The sequence below is a fragment of the Carcharhinus amblyrhynchos genome, chromosome 20 (assembly GCF_965287045.1).
Source record: "Carcharhinus amblyrhynchos chromosome 20, sCarAmb.v2.hapA, whole genome shotgun sequence".
Classification (NCBI taxonomy): domain Eukaryota; kingdom Metazoa; phylum Chordata; class Chondrichthyes; order Carcharhiniformes; family Carcharhinidae; genus Carcharhinus; species Carcharhinus amblyrhynchos.
Genome location: NC_137343.1, coordinates 23898181 through 23920118, shown reverse-complemented (window position 1 = coordinate 23920118; position 21938 = coordinate 23898181). Strand labels below are relative to the sequence as shown.

The window sequence follows — 21938 nt, the reverse complement described above, 5'->3', positions numbered from 1 at the left end:
AAGCCAGGAATTGAACCTGGATCCCTGGTGCTGTGAGGCATCAGTGCTAACCATTGTGCCACCATGCCACTCAAATTTGGGTTGAGTGTAAGAATATAGTGATCTACTGTCAGACACAAGCACCTAAAATAGTTTTGTAATCCTGTTCCTGCACATGGCACAATGGTTTTGTCGTGTGATACTAAACTGCGGAGAAGAAAGAATCACCTTTGTTTTATCCTTATTCTGTGCTGAGTTATTTGACCTCACACCAAGTACTAGACAACATTGGCCAGGGTTCCTGCTCTTGATTAATGTCTAGTAATTCCTTCAGAAAGTGCGCGTCCATAGCCAAGAAACAATGACCCCCACCCCTGCCCACTACCCCCCACCCTCCTACTCCATGTTAAGATGCTACAAATACTGCTCTTGAGGCTGATTGAGAAGAATGAGTTTGCAGTACAGAGAGACCTGAGTGTCTCACTTCGGGTGTTAAAACTCAATAGTCTGCGAGATGTCCCAGGTTCATAGCCCATACGAGCCCTTTGCTATTTGTGGGCCAGCACAGTGGTTAGCACTGCTGCCTCACAGCATCAAGAACCTGGGTTCAATTCTGGCCTTAAATGATTGTGTGGAACTTGCACGTTCTCCCAGTATCTGTGTGGATTTCCTCTGGCTGCTCCAGTTTTCTCCCACAGACCAAAGATGTGCGGGTTATGTGGGTTGGCTGCGCTAAATTACCCATTAATGCCTCACGGTGTGTAGCTTGGATGGATTAGTCATGATGAACGTGCGGGCTTACAGGCATTGGACGGAGGACAGGGCCTGGGTAAGACACTATGTCAAAGCATCGATGCAGACTCGATGGACTGAATGGCCTCCTTCTGCATTGTAGGGATTCTATGATTCTATGAATCACAAAAATGCAATGTCAGCAGGTAACCAGGAAGGCCAATGAAATGTTAATCTTTATTGCGGTGAGGATGGAGTATAAAAGTACGGAAGTCTTGCTACAATTACAGGACATTGGTGAGACCACATCCAGAATACTGTGTATGGTTCTGCTTTCCTTAATTAGAGAGCAATATACTTGCATTGGAAGCAGTTCCAAAAATGTTCACTGGGCAGATTCATCAGGTGAAGAGATTGTCTCAAGGGGAAAGATTGAGCAGCTTGGGTCTTTACTCAAAGTTAAGAAAATGAGAGGTGATCTTATGGAAAGATATAAAATTCTGAGCAGGGCTCGACAGGGTAGGTTCTGAGAGAATGTTTCCTCTGATGGGGGAATTGAGAACTAAGGTGTGACAGATTAAAACTAAAAGGTCCCCTATTTAAAATGGTGATGAAGGGGACTGTCTTCTTCCAGAGAGCCATTAGTCATTGGAATTCTCTATCCAGTGGTCACTGAAGTTATTCCAGGCTGAGTTTGGCAGAATTTTGATTCACAAAGATGGGGTGGCACAGTGGCATAGTGGTTAGCACTACTGTCTCAAGCACCGGGGAACCGGGTTCGATTCCCAGCTTGGATCACTGCCAGTGTGGAGTCTGCACGTTCTCCCTGTGTCTCTGTGGGTTTCCTCTGGGTGCTCCGGTTTCCTCCCACAGTCCAAAGTTGTGCGGATTAGGTGCATTGGCCATGCTAAATTGCCCCTTAGTGTCAGGGGGACTGGTTAGGGTAAATGCATGGGGTTATGGAGATAGGGCCTGGGAGGGATTGTGTTGGTGCAGACCCGATGGGCCAAATGGCCTCTTTCTGCATTGTAGGGGTTCTATGATTCTATGAAAGGGTCATGGAGGAAAGACAGGAAAGTGAAGTAAAAGCCACAATCAGATCAGCAATGATTGTATTGAATGGTGGAGTAGGCTCAATGAGCCAAAAGGCCCAAACCTGCTCCTCTTTCTTACGAGCTTATAATCATAACAGGCAAGAGTGAACCAAAACAGAACCCAACTCATGCCGCCACTATCCTCTGATTGAAACCCTTTAGTTTTTGTTTTCCAGCTATAATGATCAAAATTACTGCAAGTCGTTAAGGAACAGACTGACAGAAAATGATAAATTGTAGCCCAATGGTCTGTTGAAATTTCTGTAGTTGTGAAATGCAACCGAAGTTAGCTTCAACCAGTGATGGGACAGCTCTGGATTCGTTACCATTACCAAGTAATAGGGACCGAGGAAGCTCAAGAAAGCAGCACACCACCACCTTCTGAAGGGCAACTAGGGATCGACAATAAATGTTGGCCTAGCCAACAAAGTCCACACCCAGTAAAAAAAAAGTATCCTGTATTTGTGTCATCTTAACTGAAGATAGGAACGACATCTCGACATTCTCAGCTTTAGTCACCCGAAGGTGCAAACCGCGTTCCAGAAAATTTATTTTTCTGATCTATCGGAGAGACATTTGGAGTGTCATGGAATCCCTACAGTGAAGAACGAGGCCATTTAGCCCATCAAATTTGCACCAACTGTCTGACAGAGCATCTTATCCAGGCTGTATCCCTGTAATCCTACTTATTTTCCCCACTAATCCCCCTAACCCACACATCTTTGGATATTAAAGGGCAATTTAGCATGGCTAACCTGTGCATCTTGGGACCGTGGGAGGAAACCGGAACACCCGGAGGAAACCCACGCAGACACGGGATGGGGAATGGGCAAACTCCACAAGACAGTCACCCAAGGCCGGAATTGAGCTCATGTCCCCGGCACCGTGAGGCAGCAGTACCAACAACTGTGTCGATTTTCCAACACCACTAATCCAGAAATTAGAAAGGGGCACACAATGATGATAACACAATGATTATAGTTAGCAGAGTGGTATCGGCAATCGAATTCCTGGACTGACAGAGAGGCGAGTCACTACAATAAAGGACTGAATAGTGTGTGCACAGATTTCAGATCATATAGTTTCACTTGGGGCCAGACGTTACTCTTACAGTTGACTACTCTCCCATTTGGCATTGCGAAGGCTGCTTTGTGCTTCATACCTGCAAGTGCTGGGTGGACAGGGCCAGATCCATTTAGATTTTTCACTGGTAGAGCAGGAACGCTGGAAGAAATCAAAAGGAGAATGTTGGGTTACTTCATACAGAAGTGACAATTCAGTGAAGCCATGCCGAGAAATTTAATCTTCATAAATCTACCACCAGCACTCTGCCTCCTGAAGATAATAGAATTGCTTCTGTGCATTTGACATTTGCAGCCGCTACATTACCTGGTTATTTATTCAAAGTGTTTGAGGCCCTGTCACTGTGATTGGTTGCATCCTGTACTTTAGTGTCTATTGTTGATCGTCAGGCGTGATTAAGGAACCATCGAGATACACTTCAGACGGACAAATAAATATGAACTAATCACCCCTTGCAGACGGAGAGATGTGTGCCATTATTCGAAGCTGATGAGCACACTTCTCGAAGCCACAAAGGGCTGGATGGAGAAAGAGGCTGAAACTGTGGCTGATTAGTAATAATGAGCTGTATTGTGAAAAGGGAAGAGAACAGGTCACTGCAAAGTCACAGCCGCACTCTGCAGATTCTCCTGCTTTCCCTTAGATCACCGTGACAGTTCAATCCGTTCAGGTATACACCACATATCAGAGTACTTAAGGAAAACTTTGAAATTCCATTGGAGAAAGCTGCTCACTTGAACTAACAGAATTAAAGGAATCACCATCATTGGTATACCAGAAATAATTTGTGGTCTGTGGTAGAATCAAACGGTTTATATTTTTAGAAGAATTATTATTGTCACAAGTAGACTTACATGAACAGTGCAATGAAGCTACTGTGAAAATCCCCTAGTTTAGACAGCTTGGTAAATAAGTATCCAAACTAACACTTCTAATCTGTACCAGCAAAGAATGGAAGTAAATAGAGACAAAAACTCCCCATTTTCCTATACACACGATTTCAGAGACAACCATACGGTAAATTAAACATGATGGGGAAGGGTCTTGGGGAAGGATTTTGCTGCCAGTCTCCGAATCCCACTGTAAAGGCTCAAACGTGTGGGGGACAGTCACTCAGCCCTGGGCTTCCCCAAATTGACCAGAGAACGGGTTCACTGTCAAACTGAGGAAAGTGGGTGACTCTGGAAGAGAGAGGGTCAACAAGCATCGTCTTCTGATTTGAAAGCAGTAGAAGGATGTCCTTACAGGCAGCACGAGGACAAGAGCACCCAAAATGGAGGTACCCTCATTCCGGTTGTTTTTAAAACTTAAAATGGAAACGGCCTTTCAGGCCAGACCACCACTGTTGGCTGGGAGATGGTGGGTTGGGGTGAGGGATGGGGGCAGTGGTGGGGAGGAGGGGGGATGCTCTCTTCCTCTCTTCACAGTAGAGCTTGCTGAACCCAGGCAGGTAGGGATGGTCCCCAGGCTTGTCCAGCACTGCCGCCTGGCAACCATCCATCCCCTCACTAACCTGCCCCTCGCCATCTCCGGGCACCTGGAGGCAGACTGCAAATTCCTGGCTGGCCTCCAACAATTGGCCTTCAGTGCCACAGTGTAAAAGCCTGTGGAGCGGGAGAGGGTGGGGATGGATTGGAGGACAATAGCTGGATGGGCTGGAAGCCATGCCCACCTACATCCAATCACACCCCCAGCACAGTCTAAAAGTTCATCCCTTTATTTTTCCCTTGCAGCCTGAGCTGAGTAGAGGAAGAGTGAAAAATATCAAAAACATTAAAAGGTGCCCCTTGATAAGGAGACCACCAAAATCACAAACAGACTGGGTAACTAAAAGACAAATCAAATGATAAAGATTCCTTGTTTATTTTAATAGGAGGCAGAACTTACTTCTAGCCTATTAATTGGAACATATTGAACTTGAAGAGTACAGTTTTAAATGGGCCTTTTTAGCTTTTGGATGTACGACGTATGCTCAATCCTTTGTTAAAAGTCTTAGCTTTACATCATTCAGCATCGTGTCACCCAAAATGGAGTCCAGAAACATTATGAAACGCTTTCCTTCTCTTTTTCTGTTCTATTATATAATTGTCAACTGAACTTTTTTTCAAACAAATGCAGGTTATTTTGTCATTTGCTGATTACGGTAGCACAGTGGCAGAGTGGTCAGCACTGCTGCCTCGCAACGCCAGGGACCCAGGTTTGATTCCCGGCTTGGGTCACTGTTTGTGTGGAGTCTGCACATTCTCCCCATGTCTGCATGGGTCTTCTCTGAGTGCTGTGGTTGCCCCCCACAGTCCAAAGAAGTGCAGGTTTGATTGGCCATGCTAAATTGATCCTTAGTGTCAGGGGGATTAGCAGAGTAAATATGTGGGGTTACAGGGAAAGGGCCTGGGTGGGATTGTGGTCGGTGCAGACTCGATGGGCTGAATGGACTCATTTTGCTCTGTAGGGATTTTATGATAATATATTTAAAACGCATGTTAATGAATGCAATCTTACTGACCATTCACACCCCACTGCCACTGGAGGCAAGGACAGAGAATTTGACGCTCAACCAAATCTCCATTCACAGCGGTGGGACCAGAAAATCCTGCCAGCGTGAAGGGCCGGAAAACTCTGCCCAATAAAACCTTCCTTAAAGACCAGCTATCAACAGTGATCTCCAAAGGCAACTGCAATCAATAAATTCCTGATCTCGGCAGGAGATTCGCATTGAGAAATCTGCCCAGAAAGAGAGCCTCAAACAACTTAAGAAGAAACCTCACTACTCAGTCACACTGAGTCACCACTGACATTTCACCAATTAATTGGCCAGGATTTTCCACGTTCCCTATGACGTGTTTTGCAGCAGCCCAAGTGGCCAGTCATAGGCAGTATCTTCCAGTCTGGTTATTGTCAACTGCAACGAGGGAGATGGGGGGGTTGGGAGGGTCACCATTGGCAGGACTGGAAGACCCCTTTGGTGGGAAACGGCTGGAAAATCCCACCCGATGTATTTGGAAGATCAACTCAGTCACTGTTTCACTCCGGTGTGCCAGTGCAAACCGGAAGCTGGGAACATTCCTTTATCTTCGTGGCCCTCTCTGGTCCCTTTTACACCACATCAGCTAAGCCATGTGGGCAGTGATCACATTTTCTTAAACGCAGCTGGTCAGCACCAATTCTCACTCTACATTTACAAAGCAAGTCTCAGAAAAGGCCTGTGATTTGCTGAGAGCCTAACCCCTGCTTTGAGTGTCGTCCCTTTCTAGCACAGCAGCTGCTGTGCTTCCTGAGCTCTGGTTGCTTAGGCAACTGAAACATTCACATGGCACCACTGAATATCCAGAACACAGCCTGCAGGGCATCTTCATAGAATGTCAACTCTGTCTCAAAAGCTCTCTTAATCTGAGCCTCATGATAAAAGACCATTTGCTGCCATTTACAGGTCATAGAATCCCTACAGAGGAGCCTATTCAGCCCATCGAGTCTGCCTCATCCACTTTCCCACCCTATTCCCATAACCGCACATATTTACTCTGCTAAGCCCCCTGATCCTAGGGTCAATTTATCATGGCCAATCAACGTTATCCAGTCTTTGGACCGTGGGAGGAAACCGGAGTACCTGAAGGAAACCCATTTAGACATGGGGAGAATGTGCATATTTCACACAGACACTTACCCGAGGGCAGGATTGATCCCAGGTCCCTGGTATCGTGAGGCAGCAGTGTTAACCACTGTGACACCGTGTCGCCCAGGTGCAGCAAAACATTGAAAGGGGCAACCTTCACAGAACAAAATTGGAAATCTCCGGTATGGTTTCCAAGGGAAAACTCTGCAAGTGCCATTAATCACAGTTACCACATCCATGCCACACACAAATGATGGCGAGGGATGTACCGATAACAATTTACATCATTGCTAAATCTATTTACTACTCAGTACACTTGTTTTTATGGAGGCAATGGTGATTTGAGCAGTTGTAAAGTTGTCAATCCAATTCAGCTCATTGTGGCCTATGCACCTCTTTCACTGAAAAAGGAACTAGTGTCAGGGAGATTAGCAGGGTAAGTACGTGGAACTGCGGGAATAGTGGGAATGTGTGGGGTGGTCTTTTGGGGGGTTGGGGGCTCCTGTGGAGGGTGGTAAGAGAGGAGACCCATGTGGAGTTGAGGGACTGGGGAGTGAGTGGGATGTAAATCCTGGATGGGATTGTGGTCGGTGCAGACCCGATGGGCTGAATGGCCTCCCTCTGCACTGTAGGGATTCCATGATCCTATGAACCACAGAATGTCCCAAACTTTGCTTAAGTGAAAGGTGCTCCGTGATTTCGATTCCTTCTGTGCGGATTAAATAGATGAATGAAGAATTAAACAGATGAGCTGGAGCACTCTGTGAAATGACTATTTTTATCCACAGTGTAAAGACGCCCTGATCCTCACATAATCCTGATTCATTCAGAACATTTCTTGGCCAAGGATTTACTCAAGGATTCATTCTCCTGCCTGACAGGCTCGAGCAAAATAAACATTCTTTTGTGGATGAGGAAAACACCCTTTCATTAAACCCTATTGCTCTCTGGGCCCGAGTGCACTTGGGTGGATCCACCTGTAATTGAGCCTGAGCAAGTTCACGTTTGCATAGAGATTAATAATCTTTCCCAGCCATGTGACTCCTCCCCCTAAAAAAGCCTCTTTACTCAGAGTCTGAAGCCAACTGTTGACTGCCCACACTTCTTGAATAATCAAGCAGCTATTTGGGTGTGTTTGTGGCCTGGAGCCACAGTCTCCTACGAGTTCCCAAACTCCTGCTGCATAGTTTAGACTGCTCGATTGTCGCAGAGCACACTTACCCAGGGTACAAAGACATCTTCATCTTCCCCAGTATCGGAGTCAGGAACTCTGTAGCAACTTCCCCCTTCATTGCTTAAGGTGTCAAAAATGGATGCAGGTACGAAGTGAGTCAGTCGCAAAATGGGTCACTACTTTGATTTATTTTATAAACTAGCTTAATCCTATCCATCCTTACAACTTCCGTGACATCACGGCCAGCTTTGTGCGTAATGTGTCACCTGCAAGGATTAGCAGGGAGTGAGGCACTCTTGTAAACAACTTGCTCCTGCAGACACGTACACATATATTAAGCCAGGCGAACTCACTGGACCTCCAGTCATTTAGCAAAGGATTTTCATTAATCAATATCGGATTCCCACATACCAAAAATAACTGAACTTCTACTGTAGAAAATCTTAACAAACACCAAAGTTATTGGATGGTGTGAGTTGGACAGTCCAATGTCTATTATTACTCAAGAAAATCAGATTTGTTTTACATGGAACTGCAGAAATGGCAAAATCTCCCCAGTCTCTCACTATTATCAGGCTCCTGTACACTCCAAATCCGACAGCAGGTCACCTGTACATCCTCCAATTTACTACACTGTCATGTGATCTCCTGAAGACAGATTCAATAACTGATCAGTCAAGCACATCCTTCCTGCTCAAATCCCCATGCGGCACTCCGCTTTAACTAACTTCTCCATTTCCACTTCGAGTACATGATATTGGCACCTCCAACTGCTCCTCAGGTCATCAGTAAGGGAGTTTGCTATTGGTGGGTATCCTTCTTGGCTGGTCAAGTTTCAAAACTGATTGTGATTGTGTGTGTGTAAGTGTGTGTGTGTGTGTGTGTGTGTGGGGATGTGGAGTGTGTGTGTGTCTGTGTGTGTGTCTGTGTGTGGGGATGTGGAGTGTGTGTGTGTGTGTGTGTGTGAATGTGGAGTGTGTGTGTGTCTGTGTGTGTGTCTGTGTGTAGGGATGTGGAGTGTGTGTGTGTGTGTGTGTGTGAATGTGGAGTGTGTGTGTGTGGGGATGTGGAGTGTGTGTGTGTCTGTGTATGGAGTGTGTGTGTGTGTGTGTGTGTGTGTATGTGTGTGCGGATGTGTGTGTATGGGTGTGTGCAAGTGTGTATGTGTGTCGGGATGTGGAGTGTGTGTGTGTGTGTGGGGATGTGGAGTGTGTGTGTGTATGTGTATGTGTGTGCGGATGTGTGTGTATGGGTGTGCGCGTGTGTGTATGTGTGTCGGGATGTGGAGTGTGTGTGTGTGTGTATGTGTGTGCGGATGTGTGTGTATGGGTGTGTGCGAGTGTGTATGTGTGTCGGGATGTGGAGTGTGTGTGTGTATGTGGGGATGTGGAGTGTGTGTGGGTGTGTGTGTGTGTATGCGTTTGTGTGGATGTGTGCAAGTGTGTTTGTATGTGTGTGTGGGTGTGTGTGTGCGCGGGTGTGGGTGTGTTTGTGTGTGGGGAGGTTGAGTGTGGACAAAATCACCAGGTGATACAGAGAAGGGTATCAATACTTAAAGCTCATTATGAAATATGGATGTTCTTCTTTAATGGTTTGGGCTACACCATCTTATACAGAAAACTTTGGGACCAATAAACAAGTTTCTGTTTTCTACCAGCTGCGTTTTGACAAATGACACAACATCACCCCAATGGGAAATGTAAAATGAAGAATGTTTCCTACTCAGTGCCTTGGTTTCAGTGGAAAATGTCTACTGAATGCAAACCCACTCTTCCACTGACATGATCTCAGCTGTTTACCTGCAGGATCAGAAAACAGGAGCTTAGTTATGGGACCCAAGTGTTTGCGGTAAGATGTGCTCCTGTTTTATTGATAGACTTTTACATCACTTGTGAAAATTGCTCATTTCCCACGAGTTATTTGGATAGCAGCTTCAAGCAAAAGTTGATTTTGTGAGGATGATGCGTTTAACTTGTTCTCCCAAGAAAGCATTTGCCATGAGGCAGGACAATGTCTGGATTTGACAGTCACAAATGTCCCATTTAGAGAGTTGATTGGATTGTTTACAAGAAATAAATGATTGAATATTCAAGCAGCTGAAGTACCCTGTGTGTGAGCATGTGATTCTACGACGTATACACCCAGTCTCACCTTGAGTACTAAGACAATTGCTGCCTTCACCATTAATCCAAAAAACCAATTCCACATCCTCCCAACTCTCCAGATAGGTGTCTCTCCTGAATTTCCAGCATTTGATCTTGTATCTAAGACTCTTCATTATTGATCACTCAAATACTAGGAACAGTTCGCTTCAATCTATCCTGCCCCATCCTCTCATCATTTCAAATGCTTCCATCAGGTCTCCCCGCATTCTGCATTGCTCTAACAGAGAGAGAAAAGCCATCTGGTTAAGTTTTCTTTCATACTAGGCACTAACAATGTTCATGTCATGCCTCAGGATGTTGCGGTGCTAGATAAATGCGAGCTGTTGTTGCTGTAGCAGGGCAACTCAGCACATTCCCACGTACAGAATAAAGTGGAGGGACAATACACAGAACATGAGTTCATCCCCATGGATGCCACATCTGACACATTGAGTAATGTCACCACGTGGAGGTACACCTGGAGCCTGGGGGCCGTTCCCCACAGAACCAGAAAGAAACCTGGATGGGTTTTAACTCTGGGTGGGCTGTCACTCTGGACGGGCTGTCACTCTGGATGGACTGTCACTCTGGGTATGCTGTCACTCTGGGCGGGCTGTCACTCTGGACGGGCTGTCACTCTGGGCGGGCTGTCACTCTGGGTATGCTGTCACTCTGGGCGGGCTGTCACTCTGGACGGGCTGTCACTCTGGGCGGGCTGTCACTCTGGGTATGCTGTCACTCTGGACGGGCTGTCACTCTGGACGGGCTGTCACTCTGGGCGGGCTGTCACCCTGAGCCCAGCTCCCAGTGAGCAGTTGCAGATTGAGCCCTGACAGCAGTTTCCCTCACCTTCTTTGTGACCCAGGAGACAGAGTGTGACATAACAAAACTGGCAGGAGGAAGAAACATTTAAATGACGAAAGTCACTCAAGGGATTTATCAGATTTAGTCACAATGATGACTTGTGCGTATAGCAGTATTAACACCTGACAATTTTTTTCTTGTGTCATAGAGAAAAAAATGCAAGGAAAGCCAATCTGGGAAAGAAAAGGGGAAATCTATGATCATTCTTTGAGAATTGTAAAATGATATTTAAAAGGGAGTTTGTAAATAAGTCTTTGAAGGCTGTTGTAAAGGCTGGTCTACCAGCTTATTAAAAACTAAAATGAAATGTGTACCTTCCCATCAAACTCTTGTCAGAGATTTCTACCTCTTTTTAGTTCCGAACAAGAGTCACATTGGACTTGAAACATTAACTCTATTTCTCTCTCCCCAGATGCTGCCAGACCTGCTGAGTTTTTTCCAGCATTTGCTGTTTATTATTCAGATCTCCAGCATCCGCAAATATTTTGCTTTTATTACAATCAGAGAATGTCAGGTCTCTGATTTCGAGGATCCACTCAGGGCTGCTCTGCTACTGTCAATGTTTAGATATTCCATCGCACTGTTGACTTTGTAAAGACTAACAACATGAACAAAACTTGCAAATCGAGCTTGGTGCCAGGAATGCGACAAAGAGCAGCGTGATAGTGCAGTGTGAGCAAAAGAAAATGTATTTGTGCTTGCAGTGACGATGGATGGTCATCTCAATAAATTCATCCTAGGGATGTAAGATTGTAAATAGTATTGTTGCTGGTGGTCAAATTGCTTTCACTCTGAACGGACTGGAAAACAAAATCAACTATGTTTGGTTTTATCCTCATCTGGGATTCTTTACAAGGTGTAGCACACACTGTCCACAACCGTTTTTTCCAGGAGGCACATTGCACGTGATACTGGGCAAGTATTTGCATCTAACTGCACATAACAACAAGAAGGACATAGACACCACAGTGACATAATTAGCCTGTAGCGCTAACTAAATATTTGAAAACATTAAACCTGTTTTCAAACCTGCTGAGGCATGTAGCAATTGTAGCTGATCAGGGTTCTGAATGTTCCTTAGCGATCAGCCATTCAGCTAAAAATAGGAAGTGGCTTTCCTTCCGCTTCCCCCCCACCCCCCCCTCACACAGACAGACAGACAGACACACACACACACACAGATGGAGATTCATCTGTGCATCTCCAGAACATCATGACACAGACAACTTCTAAATATGTCCATAACATGTCCTTAATAATTGGCTGTGATTATTCCAATGCATACCCAGTCAGCCTCCTGAGGAAACCTGCACTTGTCCAAACTTCTGTGCCCACGTAAGCATTTTATGTTATTCACAGGATATGGGAATCTCTAGTAAGGCCAGCATTTATTGCCCATGCCTAGCTGCCCTTGAAGTGAGTCGCTTGCTAGACCATTTCAGAAGGCATTTAAGAGTCAATCACATCGCTGACAGGAGTCACATATAGGCCAGACCATGTAAGGAAGGCTGATTTCCTTCTCTCTCAGAGAACCAGATGGGTTTTACAATTGACAATGGTTGATGGTCCTCATTAGACTTATAGTTCCAGATTTTTATTGAATTCAAATTTCAATATTTGCCATAGTGAGGATTCAAAACCAGGTCCCCCAGAGTACTGGGGTCTCTGTATTACTAGTCCAGTGCAAATATCACTGCTCCACCGCCACCCCCCCGTGCAAATCGTGCAGTCAGTTTACAAACAGCAAAGCCTCACAGATGGCAAATTAGGTAACTGAGGAGTTAATCTGTTTTGGATGAGGTGCCTTTGGCCACAACGCCAGGAGAAACTCTGTGCCCATTAAGTAATGTGACAGGATCATTCAGGCCCACTTTAACTAACAACCTGGTTTATTGGCACAAACTGGAAGGCAACACCTTTGGTAATGCTGTTAACCCCGCAGCATTTACACATAACTATCAACCCAGATTAGGCAGTTAGATGAGAATCACCTCAAAAGCAATGGTGCTTTCAACAGAACCAGACTGACAAAAAACATACAACACCGTGGACATTTTATTTGATGGTCTGAAGTTGGATTGCACTGCAAATCATTTAACTTCATTTTACATCCAACTGTTTGTTTAAAAAAAGGCCGCCTCTTTATTTTCTGCACACTGATCCCTGTTGCTGGTATAATTGAGAGTGATGTTGTCAGATCTGTGAAAGGAAAGTTATGTGTGCGAGGGAGGGAGTTGTGCTTGTGAGAGAGAGGAGAGTTGTGAGTCTGAGAGCATTGTGTGTGAGAGGAGAGAGTAGTTTGTGTGTGTGTGAGAGAGAGAAGTGTGTGTGTGTGAGAGAGAGAGAAGTGTGTGTGTGTGTGTGAGGGAGGAGGAGAATGTGTGTGTGAAGGAGAGAGTTATATGTGCATGAGGGAGAGAGGGGGCTGTGTTTATGAGAGAGAAGTGTGTGTGTGTGTGTGTGTGTGTGTGTGGGGTAGTGAGGGAGAGAGTTGTGTGTCTGTGAGGGAGGAGGAGAATGTGTGTGTGAAGGAGAGAGTTGTATGTGCATGAGGGAGAGAGGGAAGTGTGTTTGTGAGAGAAAAGACAGTGTGTGAGAGAAGGAAGAATGTGTAAGGGAGAGAGAATGAGAGGGAGAGGAATGTGAGATGGAGGAGCATGTCCAAGTCTAGCTCACTCCCAGTCTCAGGATTCTCGTTCACCCTCACCTGCACGCACCAACACGTAATCTCACCCATTCTCACAGTGAGTGAACGTTCTGAGATTGGCAGCGAACCAGACACACACACTCGCACCCCCTCGTATTTTAATGCCATCTTTGTTTATTATTCATTTCTTAAATGATCAATTTATTCCTCTGATTTTGTTTATCATCTGCACCTTGAGTGAGAAGAAACTTGAAATGTGGTCCCCATGCAAAAAGGTTGGACAAGTCTGCTCTAGATTTGAGCACAAATTCAGGGTTGACACGCAAGTACAGTACTAAGGCAGTGCTGCACTGTCAGAGGTGCCACCTTTTGGATGAAACATTAAACTAAGCTTCCATTTGCTCTTTTAAAAAAAAGCACAGGAGATGTTTGGGCCGATGTTCATCCCTCAATCACCATCACTAAAGCAGATTAGTTAGTCATCATCACATTGCTGTTAGTGATACTATTGATACAAAAGTTAACTGCAGAATAGCAAAGGCAAGTTCTGCTTTCGGTAGACTGTGCTCCACTGTTTGGGAACATTGAGGAATCAGCCCAGCAACAAAACTAAAGGTCTACAGCACCGCGGTACTCACTACCCTCCTGTATGCCTGTAAAATGTGGACTGTGTATCGAAGGCATGCAAGACAGCTCAATCATTTCCACGTGACTTGTCTTCGTAGAATATTACGTATCTGATGACAAGACAAAGTACCAGACACTGAAGTTCTCTCTAGAGCAAGTCTACCATCAGTCCACACACTGCTGATGACAGCGCAGACCCGGTGGGCAGGTCATGTCACCTATATGTCAGATGAGCGCATACCCAAGCAACTCCTTTTTGGGGAACTCTCTGCTGGAAGACGCTCATATGGAGAGCAGAAGAAACGTTTCAAAGACACACTCAAGGCCTCCCTGAAGTCACTTGACATTGACACGACCATCTGGGAAACGCTGGCACAAAACCGCCCTACCTGGCACTGCCTCATCCACAAAGGCTGTCAAGCTCACGAAGCAAGGTGTATTGCTGAAGCACAACTTAAGCGCGAGCTGTGCAAGTCCACAGTCACCAGTGCAACAACTACAGTGTCTACACAAGTCTGAATATGTGCCAGGACATTCCGTGCCCGAATTGGCCTGATCAGTCATCTTCGGACACACCGCAACCAGCCTCAAAATGACTAATGGTGTTGAGGTCCTCATCGATGACAATGGACAAACAAAAAACTAAACTAAGCTGTTAGTGAGAGCGTGCTACGTGCCAATTGGCTGCTTGTGTTATCTACATGACAACAATGACTCAGTTCAAAAGTACTTCATGGGCTGTAAGTTGTTTGGGATGTGAATGGCGCCATCTAATTGCAAGTCTTTCTTCCGCCCCATGTTATATTGTACCACATAATTCTCTTTCTCGTTGCGAGTAACTGTAAACAGGTATATCAATGTCTGAACCCCAATTACGTTTTAAATTAGCAAGACGATGATTGAACTTTGGCTGTGTTCTAACTATGAAGATTTGAGTTTTCAATTATGTTGCAGTCAGCATGATGGTAAAGTCATGGCTTCACACTAAATTTGTGCAACTTTGCATTCATTGGTAATGACTCAATTTGCCTGAAAGCCAAAACCAAGACACTGCACTGGAATTTGGAAGTTCATTTCATTAACGGGCAAGAAATAAAAGCAAAGCAACTTTACTGAATTTAGCTTTCTACAAATGATTTAACATCCTCCAAGTTGTCAAGAACATGACAGCTGTTATTTGTCTAGAGAGCTCACACAGAAAATAAAGCACTGGGAACACGACTCGAGTTGTTTCCGAAATTTTGCCAAATTCTAGATGTGCAGAGTAGTATTGATTGTGCTTTTAGTTATCGGTCTATCGAACTGACCTGGAGGTTGTCTGAAAAGCCTTTGGGCTCAGCCAGAATTAGCTGGAGATTGGTGGCTTGCTGCTGCTTCATGCACTTATGCTGACAAAGGCATAGTGACACTGAAGACAGGCCATAAAGATTATATAATCGGAGTTCATTATGGGGATTTGGTTTTGTTCTTGATATCATGAGGTCTACCTGACCTAAAATGTCAAATCCAGAAACCAGTCTGGACCCAGGAACAGCTGCAAGCTCTTAGCTCGTACACACTAATGTCGTTGGCTGGAAAAGCACAAAGCTGCCTTTGTACATTTTGTTTGTGGGGATGTTTTGACCTACATAAGATTAAAAGTTTAATGCATTATCCTCTTTTTAAAAAAAATTCTCATAGAATCATAGAATCTATGGAGCAGAAGGGGACCACCCAGCCCATTTAGCCTGACAACAATCCCACCAAGGTCCCCTCCCCACAATCCCACACATTTACCCTCCTACTCCCCTGATACTAGGGGGAAATTTAACATGGCTAATCCTTCTAACCAGCACATCTTTGGACTGTGGGAGGAAACCAGAATACCCAGAGGAAATTTACCAGTTTTTCCAGAAGGTACATGGCACGTGATACTGGGCATATATTTGCATCAAACTGTATGTACCAGGACAGTACAATAATGGACCCACTCAGGGGCCTGCTTTATATAGGGTTCGACATATGCACTCCATCTGGTGAGTTAATTACCAAACCCCAGAAAGCTATTTAACAAGTCCTACAGGGATTCTCATATGAACATTTTGGCCAAAGACACCATACTATTACACCCACCTTTCCCATACTATGAAATATGGCTCATCAATTACTGATAATCTGCAGACAATTGTAATTGCTGTCATAACACTTTCACTCTATAGCATCAAATGTCTTTGTTTATACAGTAGAAATGTGACCATAGTGATGGATTCAATAGCTTTCCTGGACCAAGGATTCCTTACCAGAGTTGCCTATAGGTGGAGTCAAGTTACATAAAGAGATGTTGACTACTCAATCCTTATAGGACATTGATTCAGTTTCCGAACCCGGTTGTGGAGAAGGTTGCAAATTAATCCGGGTGCCTATAAGCCTGGCTCAACTTACAACCGTTGGAGGCCATGATAAGTTCTTTCTGGATGCATGAGCCAGCATGAACAAAAATGGCCTCCCTCATCACTAGGATCGTGTGAGAAGAGCTTGAGAACTTGAAACAAATGGCTTCCTCCAGGCATTCTGAGAAAGAATGATCGAAACCGTGATAACCTCCAGGGCTTGCATGGGGGAATCACTGATTGACCTCCCTGTTGGACTCACTGAATACAAACTCCCTGGGGATTGGTAATTAACTCAGAAGGTGGAGCTCATGTACTGAGCCCTGTATAAAGCAGGCTCCTGAGTGGGTCTGTTATTGTATTGTTCTGGTTGGGACCTATTGTGTTCACCACAGGCTTGTGGTTTTGCTTTACTCCATTTTGTGTAATAAAAGCACTGTTCCTTTATGGTGAACTCCTGGAGTTATTATAGAAACAATCCTCTACCTATAGCTGGGAGTAGTATTTGGTGTAGTAGAGCAACCACAGTAAGCAGCACTGAGTGCTGAAGTGACCAGCCTATCCGTGCGAATGAGATATCTCAGCAACTTGGAAATGGAAGACAGATGGACATGCACACTGTATAGGTTATGAGAACTGACAGCACCTAAGATTAACATCTCAGACATGACATTTAGAGATGTGGTGATACAACTTCCATCTGAACAATTGGGAAACAATTGTACACGCTATGGCTAAAATAGACATTCTAACATCATGGAGCCACACAATGATGATGGAATACATTCATTTCATTAGAGTACTATGACTGGATGTCAGCAGCACATTTGATGAATGTTGTATATTTTGATGTTGTTGAGGCTTATGAAGGGGGAGTTTTTGCTCTGTTGTTCAATTGTGTTATACATCTATTTTAGAGCAAAGAGCTGTACAGGAGACATTGGAAAATCTGGGTGTGCAAGAACAAAATACAATCTAGGGCACTTTGAGTGTAAATATTAGCTCCATATCCCTAATTTTTAAGTAAAGTTGTATCAAATGCAAATGTTTTCTATAACTGTATACACTTTCTATCTTCCTCTGTTCACATGTAAGCAGCATTCACAGAATTGGGTTTATACTCATCTGGGATTCTTCAAACAGTGTAGTAAACTGACTATGTTCGTAACTGGTTATTCCAGAAGGTACATTGCACATGATACTGGACAGGTATTTGTATCAAACTGCATGTACCAACAAGCAGGCCATAGACACCGTACTGACATAATTAATCTGAAGCACTAACTAAATATCATAGAATCTTGGGATCCCTATAGTGTAAAAGGAGGCCATTCTACTCATCAAGCCTGCACCAATAACAATCCCACCAAGGCCCTATTTCTGTAACCTCACATATTTACCCTACTAATCCCTCTGACACTAAGGGGAAATTTAGCATGGCCAATCAACCTAACCTGCGTATTTTTCAAGTGTGGGATGAAACCGGAGCACCCAGAGGAAACCCAAGCAGACACCAGGAGAATGTGCAAACTCCGTACAGAGTGACCCAAGCTGGGAATTAAACCCAAGTCCCTGGCTCTGTGAAGCAGCAGTGCTAATCACTGTGCCATCATATCGCCTTGAAAAATTGAAAATATTTTAAGAAGGTGTTTCCTTCTCGCCAAGCCATGTAGTAATTGTGGCTGATCAGGACTCTGGTGTTCCTCAGTGTTCAGCCATTCAGCCAAAAATAAGAAATGGCTTTCCTTCTACTGTTCTCCCCTACAAGTGGAGACTCATCTGTGTCACTCCAGAATGTCACGGCATAGGCAAATTCAAAATACGCCCACAAGATGTCCATAGTAATTGTGATGATTGTAATGCATTCCAGGTTAGCCTCCTAAGTTTTACTTCCTGGAAACATGGGTTTATCCAAACCTCTTGTGCATGTATCTTAACCTGCACAATGGCTCATCTGTCTGTCACCACTGTGCTCACTGACCTGGGTTACCTCCCAATTAAGCAATTTGATTTTAAGAATCTCCTCCTTATTTTCAAATCATTCCGAGGTCTTGTTCCTCCCTACCTCTGCAATCTCCATCATCCCCACAAACTCTCGAACACATCTGCACTAATCTAATTCTGGTCTTATTACTAATGCTTATTCGAATTGTTCCGCCAGTGGTAGCCATGCCTTCAGTTGCCTAGGCTCCGAACTCTGAAATTCCCCTCTCTGGCCGTTGTATCTCATTTTCCTCCCTTAAGATACTCCTTAAAAACTACCTCTTTCACCAAGCTAAAATTTGAACAGGGTTAGACAGGGTAGATTCAGAAAGAATGTTCTCACTGATGGGTGGAGTCCAGAACTCAGGGTCATAGTGTAAGGGACTGAGGCGAGGAGAAATTTCTTCATGCAGAGAACATAAGAACATAAGAACTTGAAGCAGGGGTAGGCTATTTGGTCCCTCGAGCCTGTTCTGTCATTCAATAAGAGCATGGCTGATATTTTCGTGGATTCAGCTACACTTACCTGCCCGCTCACCATAACCCTTAATTTCTTTACTGTTCAAAAATTTATCTATCCTTGCCTTAAAAATATTCAATGAGGTAGCCTCAACTGCTTCACTGTTTGAAGCAATTTTGTTGTTATTCCTACAAAATAGATGACCTCACATTTACCAACATTGTACTCCATCTGCCAGAGCAGTGAAACTGTGGAATTCACTACCACAGAAAGTAGTTGAGGTCAAAGCATTGTATAATTTCATGGAATCTATGGTGCAGAAGGAGGCCATTTGGCTCATTGAGCCTGTATTGACAACAATCCCACCCAGGCCCCATCCCCATAACCCCACGTATCTACAGTCCTAAACCCCCTGACACTAAGGGGCAATTAATCATGGCCAATCAACCTAACCCGCACATCTTTAGAGTGTGGGAGGAAACCGACGCAGACATGAGGAGAATGTGCAAACTCCACACTGACAGTCACCTGGAATCGAACCCAGGTCCCTGGTGCTGTGAGGCAGTAATGCTAACCACTGTGCCGCCCAGGAAGAAATTAGATATATGTCTTGAGATAGTTAAAGGGACTAATGGGTATGGGGGGGAATCAGGATATCGATTTTGATGATCAGCCATGATCAGAACGAATGGCAGAGCAGGCTCAAAGGGCCGAATGGCCTACTCCTGCTTCTAGTTTTGTATATTTCTATTGAGATTCAATTCGTCTGATGTAAGAGCTTCTGCTCGGGCTTGGTGTCAAGTTTCATTTTATGTTGCTCTTGTGAAGTTGGGACCTTTTATTATATCATACAAATTGCCATAAATTAAATATATAAAACTTGTTGTGATACAGAGCAGCCTCTGATGGAGCACACAATGATTGCACATTCATCATGGTGCAGGAAGGATTCTGAAACGGCAGGTCGGCCTTTGGAGCCACGGGTTCGAAATAAATTGTTCAAAAACAAACAGATTAAACTGAAATGATGCGAACGTCAGAGTCCAGTGAGCCAGGTGTTCCGTTTAATAAGAACCTCTTAAGGGCTTGGGTTTAGATTTGATTTATTGTTGTTTAAAATGTCACAGTCCATAGGTTTAGGGAATAGGAGGAGGCTACGGCACTGTGTAAAATGGGGAGGGGGGGGGCGGCGAGGGGAGGAAACAGATGCAACTTGGCATCTGATTATGCCTGGAATTTATCAGGAATCAGAAAGGGCCCATTGGGAGGAGTGAGTGAGAGGATCACTGTGTTTATAATGTGCCTCGTCTATAAAATACTGGTGTTGAGCAAATCTCACAGCAAGCAAGGAAGCAAACATCAAGAACTCTAAAAATGAAGCTGTGACCAGCTATTACTGAGGCAGACACAGCGCTCACAGCAGCTGAGTGTGACAGGCACACGGCTTTTGTGGTTTGACGGACTTGTTTCCTTTTCCATATCACACATTCATGCATGAGAATTGAGAACTCTCACAAAGATACTCCAAGCAGTAATCTGTAAGAGCAATTACTGTTTTTCAGGCCAATCAGAAATCACGCAAGAGATACTGGCTTGGCCCACTGCCTACTATGGAGCTCTAGGTAAAAACACAAGGGTAATACTTCCCCCTTGGCCGTTTTGGAAGAATGCGGTCTAAAATAATGAGCTTTTACCATTTTCCCCTCCAGAGGTTGTGGCAAATTATGCAAAGCTGTGTAAGTGGTGCCATGGGGTGGGGGGTGTGGGGGGTGTGGGTGACCATTCCCTTGTGGTGTCAGCGCATTTGTGCAAAAGTGAAGGGTGCCAGGTTATGACGACAGTTGGATCTCAACATTTCACCAGATCTCTGGTGCAGCTCATGGTCATGCACTTTATTGTTGTTTGACCACATCAATAAACACATCCAAAGCAACTATATCACTTATTCCTTGTGTTTGCATTCAGTGTAACAGTGAGGGCATTGGGGACTCATTAAAACTGAGGGATCGAGATGTAGGGCTTAGACCTGGAGTGCAGAATCACACCAAGTGTGAAAACAGCAAAGGGTTAAGAAAATAAAATCCAAGGTATATTAGAGAGCAGTGATTGTGAAATGAGAGAAATAGTGACTGTTGAGGGGTCAGACTTGTCTTCAGAAAAAACTGGAGGTTTAAAATCTTAAGTGTGACTTGTGAGCCTGTGAATAAATTGCACAAGCCATGTAAAGTTGTGAGACCCCACTTAGGTAGCACGGTGGCACAATGGTTAGAACAATTGCAGGGACCCGGGTTTGCTTCCCAGCTTGGGTCACTGGCTGTGTGGAGTTTGCACGTTCTCCCCGTGTCTGCGTGGGTTTCCTCTGGATGCTCTGGTTTCCTCCCACAATCTGTAAGACATAATGGTTAGGTGCATTGACCCAACAGGCGCCGGAGTGTGGCGACTAGGGGAATTTCACAATAACTTCATTGCAGTGTTACTATAAACCTTACTTGTGACGAATAAATAAACTTTACTCTAAATCAGGCCCCTAAGCACCTCAATCTATCAAATGTGAAAGAACAGCATTAAAATCAGATCACAACCCAGCATTTCAAGGAGATCTAATCATACAAAACACTGGACTCAACAGCGTTCGTAACAAAATGTATTACTTTAATTTACGAGTTTGGTTGTTTCCAAGGCAGATTTACTATGACTGTGACTGATAGAAACTTCACTTTGTCAACTCGTCCCCGCAGTGCATGTGTGACACTGACTTGTTATCCTGTCACTATTTCAAATGGTCTCAGGTTATCTGCCCGAATCACCAGTTGTACCTATTCACAAAGGCGACATGTCGTGTAAGTACAACCCCATTCCTGGCCAGTGGCTTTCACGCAGCTTTTAAACAAACACACACACGCACATATCCAATCCTATTCAGACATTTTTCTGCACCTCCTGTCTTTGGATCTGCGGTCTTGTAGCGACTGACGGACAGGCACACTGAGCCACAGCTCCTTTGCACAACTGAGGTGGTGTCAACGAAAAAAAACCTTAAAGTGCTCTACTTACATGATGCTATCCATTTGGCAGTGAGTGGGTAGTTTGGGCGCACGGCTCAGTCCAGTAATAACCAAAACTGCACTTTTTCAAATCCGAATGACGTGTGCATCACTTGTGGTGTAAATGT

The 21938-nt window shown here is 44.6% G+C and overlaps 1 protein-coding gene across 1 annotated transcript in view; it reads right to left on the bottom strand.

The window, feature by feature from the left end:
* dtx1 (deltex 1, E3 ubiquitin ligase) overlaps positions 1 to 21938 on the bottom strand; it is a 278906-nt gene that overhangs the window by 38967 nt on the left and 218001 nt on the right. Inside the window, exon 3 of the mRNA XM_080208232.1 lies at positions 2968 to 3029. Within this exon, the coding sequence (XP_080064358.1) occupies positions 2968 to 3029 (62 nt within the window). The remainder of the gene's footprint in view (positions 1 to 2967; positions 3030 to 21938) is intronic.